This window comes from Anarrhichthys ocellatus, unplaced genomic scaffold (genome assembly GCF_004355925.1).
Source record: "Anarrhichthys ocellatus isolate YVR2014 unplaced genomic scaffold, GSC_Weel_1.0 scaffold118, whole genome shotgun sequence".
In the NCBI taxonomy this organism is placed as follows: domain Eukaryota; kingdom Metazoa; phylum Chordata; class Actinopteri; order Perciformes; family Anarhichadidae; genus Anarrhichthys; species Anarrhichthys ocellatus.
In genome coordinates this window covers 806,664-816,769 of record NW_022280148.1, presented here as the reverse complement: position 1 = coordinate 816,769, position 10,106 = coordinate 806,664, and the positions used below count along the sequence as shown (strand labels likewise).

The 10,106-nt window shown below is 41.3% G+C and overlaps 2 protein-coding genes across 2 annotated transcripts in view; one reads left to right on the top strand and one right to left on the bottom strand.

Moving 5' to 3' along the window:
* The first annotated feature begins 1,081 nt into the window (after positions 1–1,081).
* Positions 1,082–9,242, top strand: glipr1a (GLI pathogenesis-related 1a). The gene is made up of 6 exons (XM_031876883.1): positions 1,082–1,323; positions 2,037–2,285; positions 2,438–2,550; positions 4,748–4,833; positions 5,122–5,148; positions 5,320–9,242. The coding sequence occupies exons 1-6, from the start codon at positions 1,156–1,158 to the stop codon at positions 5,472–5,474; spliced, it is 798 nt and encodes a 265-aa protein (XP_031732743.1). The 5' UTR covers positions 1,082–1,155; the 3' UTR covers positions 5,475–9,242.
* The window catches only part of krr1 (KRR1 small subunit processome component homolog), a 10,042-nt gene continuing 5,837 nt past the window's right edge, over positions 5,902–10,106 (bottom strand). The window contains 6 exon segments of the mRNA XM_031876882.1: positions 5,902–6,738; positions 6,740–6,819; positions 6,930–7,026; positions 7,292–7,369; positions 7,697–7,867; positions 8,688–8,744. Coding sequence (XP_031732742.1) covers positions 6,658–6,738; positions 6,740–6,819; positions 6,930–7,026; positions 7,292–7,369; positions 7,697–7,867; positions 8,688–8,744 — 564 coding nt within the window. The 3' untranslated portion in view covers positions 5,902–6,657.

The window sequence follows — 10,106 nt, the reverse complement described above, 5'->3', positions numbered from 1 at the left end:
TCTCACAAGGCTTTTACTTGAAAAAGGTTGTAGGCAAGGCAAGTTTATTTGTATAGCACATTTCAACAACAAGGTGCTTCACATAAAACCATTAAAAACATCAAAACATAAGCCAAAAGTAAAGGAGATTTAAAAACAATTAAGAACATTCTTTAAAACAATAGAAAACAGTGTAAGAAATAAAATACAGTGGTATAGTAAAATGCAGAAATTGATCAATATCCTTGAATCTGGTTCAATTAAAGGCAGCAGCAAACAGAAAAGTCTTCAGTCTTGATTTAAAAGGAGCCGAGGGTCTCAGCAGACCTGCAGCTTTCTGGGACTTTGTTCCAGATATGTGGGCAGAAAAACTGAACGCTGCTTCTCCATGTTTAGTTCTGACTCTGGGAACAGAAAGTAGACCGGTCCCAGACGACCTAAGGGGCCGGGATGGTTCATAAGGTAGCAGCAGATCAGAGATGTATTTTGGCCCTAAACCATTCAGTGCTTTATAAACCAACAGCAGGATTTTAAAGTCAATTCTTTGTTGGACAGGAAGCCAGTGCAAAGACCTCAGAACTGGAGAATTGTATTGTAGTTACAGTGACGAACATAGTTGTCATTAACTCAAATCTTATATTTACTTCACTCGGTTCACTGTCTCTCCACCATGGCTTCTCTGATCTGCTACGCCTCAGTCACTTAGTCAAAATTATGAGATATTATCTCATTATTATGAGATAGTAAGTCGAAATTTCGAGATAACAGGATCTTTATTTTTTTCCTCACAGTGGCAGAAATGGGCTTCCATAGCATGCTGACTACAAAAGAAAACCTTGATTCTGAGTGTGCTGTTGCACACCAATGTCCCACAAGGCAATGCAACAAGCAAACAAAAAGGCAACAGCTGGAAAACAATGAGTAACATGTTCAGACTTGTTGCTCACCTATTTTGAAACCCAACTACATCACACTCTCGACCCTTAATGGCAACTTCCTTGTGCACATGGTGTGAAAAGTGCCTGAGGTGACACATTGTCACTGTGCTACAAAAGAAGCACATGCATCCTGTTCCTCTTGAGTGTGTAATTTCCTGTTCCATTTTGACGGCTGCAAAGTGTATTTCACAAGACACAGATACTGAGCCTTCGCCTCAGGCGTTGTATTCTTTGAAGCATGAGTGCGGTGAGGATGTTTCTGTGGGCCTGGATGATCCTGGACTCGGCCGAGTGTTCAGCCTCACTACCAGAAATCACAGATGGGAAGTTTATTGATGAATGTGTGAGGGGACACAACGACGCGCGGTCGTCCGTCAGTCCACCTGCAAACGACATGCTGTACATGGTAGGCACGATGGCCATTTTGATTTCTCATTATCTTTTTCACTATCATAAACAAATAAACCTGGTAAAGCCCCCTCTCCAACACCGCAACGGGCAGCCAAAATAATGTGAACATCTAATGGGTAAGGATTGAATACTCTGAAGGAATATTAATGCAATGGTCAAATTAGAAAAACGCCTCTCAGTAAGATGTCTGCTGTCAACCCTCAGTTGGTTTTAGAATGGTACAGTAGTGGCTTGAGATCCCTGGACCATCTAGGAAATAAACACTAACGTATACTTTGAGAGGAAAAGGAAATCACAAATCTTTTGTGCAAGATTCAAATTCAGTGCACAATGAAACATGAATTTGCAACATTGACTCATTGCAAGCAACTTGAAAATGTAGCGGCCATGAAGAGCCAGAAACTCTAAAATAGAGGAAGCTATCTTAGCTTATTGGCTGATTGGCAACATTAAGTTCAACCCTCTGTTGAATACAAAATGGCTTCACAAAAGACGCAGGGTTTTTAAACAATTATGGGAGATGAGTCAATGGTGCACGTCTTTTAAATTAACTTTATTATCCGGTTAGCGACTGAGCTATTGTCCACAACTTTGTATTTCTCTCTATTCCATTCATTTTTGGGAGAACCAACCCTTTTAAAAGTGTCAATTAAAAAAGGTGGTTCATACCAAAGAACTGCTTCATATTCTCTACTTCTGTTCACTCAGACATGGGACGAGGGCTTGGCCATTACTGCAAGAGCGTGGGCAAGTCACTGTGTATTTGAACACAACACCTACCTCAAAGACGTCCGCCGAATGCACCCTACCTTCACCTCTGTAGGAGAAAACTTATGGGCAGCACACCCACCATCATCTTTTGATGTGTTGAAGGCCATAAAACGTTGGGTGGATGAAAAACATGACTACAACTACAACAGCAACAACTGCACAAACATCTGTGGCCACTACACACAGGTGCGTGCTTACTTCTTTGGAAAGTTAGAGAGTTGCTTGTGGGTTTTTTTGTGTGGTGAAATGTTTATATATTATTAAAAAGAAAAGAAGGAACTGCTCATTTTGTCATAACCGGTCTACATTGCATAATCTAACCCTTTCCTCGTCTCCAGGTTGTGTGGGGAAGCAGCTACAAGGTTGGTTGTGCCGCCCAGCTCTGCCCGAATGGTGTGACAAGCTTCACTTCTAGAGAGGGTGTCATTTTTGTCTGCAACTATGCTACAGCGTGAGTTGAAGATGTCCAACAATACAGACTTCAGAGTTGATCACTTAGAAAACTGTTAACATTGTACATTTAAAGGGGTGCACTAACAAGGCTCAAGGGCTCCGAAAACGTTGGATGATTACGAAAACCGTCAGCCTTTGTCAACATTTTAAAATTTGCATTTTTCTCCGGTGATGTCAAATGTCCTCTACACGCCCTTTGTGATTACATTTGTCTTCTGGTGATTCAGGCTGAAGTTCAGGCCTGGTTTCATGTGAAAAAAGGGTGGTACTCACCACAACCACATATAAAGTAAACATGTAAGAGATACAGATATAATAAAATACAGTGGTATAACAATACATGCCACATGTCATCATTCAGTGTGGCTTTGTAGCACCAAGGCAGTTGTGCCAAAGCACACTGTATATAATCCATCGGGCTTAATAATATTCTTCCAGGTTATTTTTTGCGCTTCTCCTCACACAGCATTGCAAACACCTGCGCAAAAAAATACATCAAAACGTGCGGCCTGATTGGGAATCGTGTGCAATGTATTTTCTAGAGCGATTCGCCCAGCTGTTTTACCGAAATTCGGAGCAAAATGTCTCCATTCACTTGAATGGGGTTTCGGTGTGAAGAGAGCTAAAAAAAAAAAAAAACACTAAGTTGGGCCCACATTGACTAGCCATACTTTAACGTAGAACAATGATTTTAAGTTTAATACGTAGACAAAACGCTGTACTTTATTGAGCCAAATGGGCATTTTGATAGCTAGGACAGTTTTAATTAAGTCAACGTTTAAGTTTCAGGAAAATTTTGGGTCCGTTTCAGATTTTGTAATAGGTGTGTATTGCAGGTAATGTTCAGCGCTAGATTGAGGGCATAACTGTCAGAGTGGAGCAGAGCATGAAAAGTATTGTGATTTTTACGAACAAATTGCGCCGAGTCCTACAATTTTTACTCTTTATACACCATTTTTGGCCAAAAAGCTTGGAAATGTGCTGTCGCACACAGATGTCTATGGAATCCAACAGACTTACACATTTGGCTCAAAGAGGGACATGAACTCCAACCAACTGCTCCATTCGACTCCATGTTAAATCTGACCACTAATTTCTCAAAGAAAGCAGACGGTACCAATTTTGTATATTGCCCTGGAGCTCACACTTTTAACACCACAAAAATTAAAAACTACATCAACGCGTTCGGCAGTCTTATCTTTATCATGATACCCATATCTTGGCACTCAGACTTTTTGTTAAAAGGAGGCAGGAGTTTTGTTCAAAATCAGTATGCCTCTCCAACCAGTTTTTTACACACACACACACACACACACACACACACACACACACACACACACACACACACACACACCTCTGTATATGCGTGTCAAACATGATTCTGTCTCATCTCCCCCACCCAGCCCACCATTTCAAAATAAAAGCCCCACAGAATGAATTCTAACTGGAATGCTTGTGATGAAGCCTGGCATTTAATAATCTCTGTATATGTGTGTCAAACATTACGATTATGTCTCCCTTCCCCCTCTCACCCACCCAGTCCCACCCTTTCAAAATAGAAGCCCCACAGAGTAACTATCTTAACATTATGCTCAGAATGAGGTTCATGTTTGGAAATGTTAAGTTCATGTCTTTCCATCACAAATGTAGAAATGTAATTTTCAAATGTATCTCAAACAAAGATGTATATCTCCAATACAGAAATAACGGGAGCCATGTCCATCACGAATACAAGATTCAATCCAAGAGTATGAATCTAAAATGCAGAAAAGAGAGAAACGATATCTCAATTGAAACTCAACGGCAATATTGGCGTGTATATATATTGCTACGTCTTCGGCCAGTAGCAGCCACTCAATTTCTTGCGGAATTTTATAGTCAACTGATATTGCTTAAAAATTACGCTCTGAGGGAACAATATCTCATTTGTTAAACCCTTGACTCCTGACTCCTCTCTCCTCGCATGTCTTCCTCACCTCCTCTGCTAGCATCTCCAGAGTGTGGGACTAAAGCGCGAGGAGAGGACACATCTCAAAGCATAACAATGTGACGGATACAGGCGACCCTCAATTTCAGAAAAAAACAATTAGATGAGAGGGCGGAAGTTCAGAGCAAAGATCAACCCAGAATGAACAAAGATTTGCTACATACAATATAGGAAAGCGATTTAAATTGGGTGATATTTCCTTGTGCAGGGGTAATGTGAACCGAAGGCGGCCATATAAACAAGGAGGGGCAGGCTGCTCTGGATGTGAAGGCACCTGTGAGAAGAATCTCTGCCGTAAGTATTTTGTCCTTCATATCCTGGTTTTGATTTTCGTTCTCACAAATCACGAATATTTGTGGCTACCTTTGCATATTTTCACCCAAACCACATTTTATTTATTTGGCTTTTTTTGTGACCTCTAGATTGTTACAATTGAATCATTTCGAAAACAGCTGACAACAAATTTAAGGAAGCCGAGACAAAGAACACAAGTGCTTTTCCATGTTATCAGCATTCCTACTGGCACAAACACACAATGCATTTTTGTGTGTATTTTAACCGTTTGTCATCTTGCCTTTGCAGGTGGCCAAGAAAGAGATCCACAGAAAAGTAAGTATGGTACATAAGCTAAAAAAGACAGTTTGTTCCGACTGGGTTGTAAAATACACACCCACACTTTGCTTAAAGGGTAATTGTTTTAAACATGGTACTAGTGAATAAGTGAATTCCACAAAGCTGTGCAAGGTACGAATACTGAAACCACTTCATTGGTGTTTCCAGGTTACAACTGGACTCCAGACTGGGACCCTGCCCCCGGTACCAGTGGCTTCAATTATGTGACTATTCTGGTTGCCCGACCCATTGCCCTCATTGTCACCTTCATCGCAGCGTATGCAGTCCGCCACTTTTATCCCGAGGTCTTCTGCTATGAATAGACCACCTGAGGTGACCTGAAAGACGCGGACTTGTTCAGCCAGTGCCAAGTCCTATCAGAGCTGTACATAAACAGAGAATAAGTGCATGCGTTTTATCCACCAGCTTCTTTGTAGTGAGCTAGCTAGCCCCAGATTTAAGCCATCCGACAGGACACAAGCAACCCAATAAACCTCAAGTTCGGGAGGGAAAACTAAAGTGAACGTGCCCAAACTGTCCACTGTGCTCGCTCATTTTACTGTAGTAGTGTGCAGCCACAGTTACGTTAGGTTTAAGCTGCACTAATTAATATGTTCATATAAGCAACAATGTCAAATTACTGGCACATTTCTACATAGCATTTAACATTCCGTTCACTCTGGCTGCTCTCATCAACCCTGGTTACAGACGGCAACTGCACACTAGCAGCACCGCAGACAGATCGAGTTAGCAAATAGCACATTGTTGAGCAGCTAGAGAGCCAGATATGTCCATCAGGAGTTGGTGGAGGATGCAGAAAAAGTATAAATAAATTGCCAAAAGAAGAGTGCAAGTTGGACAAACAATATGAGCAACTAAGCAGCTCTTAGCAAATTTTTTTGTTTATGAGGCAATAATGTCAGTGTTTACAGAATGATAAACTGAGACAAAAAGAAACGATGAATAATTCATTAGTAGGAAAAAAAAAAAAAAAGTACAGCTCTGCAATGGACCCAATTTCAAATCCTGTGATCTGACCACCCATGAATGTGGACTCTCCTACAATCCTGTCCCCCAAATAGTACTTCTACCATAAGTTTGTTTGTCATGATCAAAAGGAATCAAATTAAAACTTAAAGTCCAGGATGTTAAAAATATGCCTTTAATTTTATTCAATTTCCATCTGATGGAGTCGGCCTCATCCTGAACACACATCAGCCATGAGGAAGGACGACAACATACTTTGAAAATCTATAACTACTGATCATTCAAACTCTGGACAATAGTTAGAAAACAAATGAGGCAGAAAAGAAGACAATGTATGACATCACTCACTGGTGTACTACTGGTCTCCAGATATGAGGATTTCCTGTTCATATTGCTTAGTATAATCCTCTAGCACACACTGTGTGTCCGATGTCCCACCTACCTGTGTCCTGACAAGAGTCCTTAATCTGTCCAACAGGACTGCCAAACCAATACCATATCACATGGTACACAACACAATTACCAGGGTGCAAGTCTGTGGTTAGCCTTTGTTTTGCTCTTTTTCTTTTTGCCCACGGTGCTGCCGGTGGGGGGGGGCAGGGTTCACTGGAGGAGCCCCCAGCTTCTTGGTTTTGGCTTTTTTCACTTTCTCCTTAATGGCTTCGATGTCCAACTTGCTTTCTGTAGGAGCCGTGACAGAAACAATGGGGGGGGGGGGGTTTAGCTGGACTAATGCGGTGCACAGGTTCACACATTTGTTCTCAGATGGAGATTTGCTCCCTTATTTCTACCTTTGATGGTCTTCTTCATTAGAGGCTTCTCTTTAGGCGGAATGAAAGCTTTGTTCCGCTCTTCCTGCTTCTTGGTCAGTGCTTCGGCTTGTTTCACCTGAAAAAGAGGAACAGTGAGTCACACCATAGGCAGTTCTTTAAAATACGATGTCATTTTTCCTAACATGTTTTGGCAAACATTTACAGAGACTCTGCACTCATTTGATCACGCCAACTAATCAAGCTAATTTTAAAAAAGGCTTCCGTTTTTCGTTTTCTCAACAGAAGGAAAAAAAGGCCTAAACCCCAGCTGGATACCATTATTGTAATATCAGGCATGTGAACCTGCAGCCCTGCAGGAAATGAATCCACTCAGTGCTCACCTTGATCTCCTCCATCTTCTTCCTCTTTTTCACACTTTCACGGAGGAAGAATTCTCCCGTGGCCAGCTCCTTGTCGACCTAAAAGATGATCCACAAAAATCAAAGTTAGAATCAATCCCAATCTAAATTAGTCTCAATAACATGGTTTAAACGAAGGACCCCGTTTTGTCGGCAGTTTATATTAAGGTCAATCTTTTTTATCATCTTTAAAATAACTATTGTTAGCATAGCTTTTTTTATAATAGAAAACAATGTTGTATGAGAGCATGCGATTCTCATGCGGTTCTCTTTAGCTCTTGAAGCTAGTAAGCTAACATTACTGTGTTCTCCATGTACGAGACAGAGGCAGTTATCACCAACTATGAATGTTAGAATAAAGCTGTTTAAATAAAGCAAGCTTCTGACCGTGCTCTCCGGCTGTGACGGAGGGAATGGTGTGTACTCCTTCTTCGCGCTCTTCTTCTTGGGCTCCCTGCGCTTGGCCAGGTTCCTGTGGCGGAACTTGGGCAGGAAGCGCTCCCAGCTCTGCATCCGCAGGTCGGGGTCTTTGAACAGCTCCTGTTTGATCATCAGTGTCTGATGGATCCGGCCGTCAGAAAATTTGGTGGTGGTAGGAGTAAAAGTAACAAAAATGTGATACTCTGTCACGCCACAGGCCCTGCCTGCTCTCAAAAGTAGATTTATTAACACTGTATGTATATATTAATAGTTATTTAGCTAGTCTTGTAAGTTGAAGGCAGTTGTAGGCCTTTATGGTGGAAGAACCACAGGAAATGGGGACAATGTTTATTAAGTTTATGAAAACTTCACTTATTAAAAAAAAGATTTAAATGTTTTTCAGCTGCTCTTGCCAGGAAGACTGTTACAAACGTTTCATGGATGCAATGAGTTATTTGTACATCTCTGACAAGTCAAGATGGAGGAGCATAGGTTTTGTTTCTGGCCTCTGAGTAAAAAGCAGCTCCCCACACGGGAGTGGTTAGAAGTGGGCCAGAAGTGGTTGGGCAACCTCGAGCTTGTTCTATCATCTGATGAAGATGAGCAGCGCCTCGGTTCAGAGCAGTCTGCCGTTTGTTCAGCATCTGTCCCCAGGACTACTCTGACACGGCTGCTCCAGTGTTGTTACAATTACAGAAGTTTAAAACAATGAAACCTTGTGCCTCATACGAATGGGTCTACTATGAGCACAATGAGTGCTGCGGACCATCTGTGGCTCTATCATGCCCTCAGCTCCAGGTTGAGCCAGCCTTGGCGTTCAAACCCCAGAGGGATTAATTTCAGTCAGGAGATCAAGAACAAGGATGGAAAATATCTTCATTGGGCATGATTGCTTCCGTCCAAACATTTCAATCCATCCAGTAAAGCTGCCGGGTTTCTGTCAGCGGCTTGAACGTACCTTAATGTTGTAGATGGGATGAATGTTCTTCATCGTGTCCATCACCACTTTGCGTACCTAAAAGACAGACATGACAAACATAATGCTTCTACATCCTCTGTGGGATATGTAATTTCAAATGACATATGAGATCATATGCCTGAGAAATGAATTATTGAAACACAACTCAGTATTTCACCATTCACTGTCATGACTGAATGTGGATATCAGTTTAGACATTTATATTTCAAAATTATCTTTTTTTTTTTTCATGACAGCAGCGATATTGACAGTCACCGCCCACTAATTTACAGCTAATCTCGTAACCCCAACCTCCCCCTCCCCCAGCAAGATAACAACTACCATCAAATTTAGCGAGTTAGCTCCTGCTAGCTAGAACACCAACAGTAAATATTCATGCTCTTGCTATCGGGAGCTAACTCGCCAAGTCCGATAGCAGATGTTTAGCTTGCTTGCTCGCTCAAGAGACAGGGGAGGGGGCATGTGATTGGCTGAAAGGACAGTGATGACACCACTGTAATAAAATGTGAAATAATGTGAAAAAAAGATGGAAAATGCCATTATGAAATAAAAAGATGTTGAAAGGGGGTCATTTATTTCATAATTATTTATATAAAATAGGGCCCAACTCTTCATTTTATCATTCATTGCTGGATCCTGCTACTTTTTACTGCTGCAACTGGCCAGATTTCACAGGGATAATTGTCTCATCACACCTCTAGCTGACAGAGCCTAATTAAATCTGAGGGGAGTTTGTGTTGCACCTCAACTCCTCAAATGAATACAAGTTCATTTTCAATTCACCATTTGCTAAGTTCCGCCCCTCAAACACAGACTGGCCAATCATAGCATCAGCCAGCTCTGACCCGAGTACCGCAACTCTCTGAACTCTGCTCCAAAGCTTCTCTTCGTGTTCAGGCTGGTTTAGAGCTGGTCATGGTTAAACGTTGTGTAACTGATACTCGTTACCCAGAGAGGTTGGAACGAGATATAAGTTTCTAGGATGTTACATTGCTAACATTAGCTGCATAGGTTTTTATGTAGAAGAGTACGTTAACACATCAGAATCAGCTTTATTGGCCATGTATGTGTACGCATACGAAAAAATATATTAAAAAAATGGCAGTAAAAAAAAAGTAGAACAGATGTAGGTATAAACATTGAACAGCTATGCCACACACACACACACACACACACACACACACACACACACACGTGTATAAAGGTGTTTGCCCCCTTCCTGATTTCTTAATTTTTTGCATGTTTGTCACACCTAAATGTTTCAGATCAAACAAATTTAAATATTAGACAAAGATAACACAAGTAAACACAAAATGCAGTTTTTAAATGAAGGTTTTTATTATTAAGGGGGAAAAAAAATCCAAACCTACATGGCCCTGTGTGAAAAAGTGATTGCCC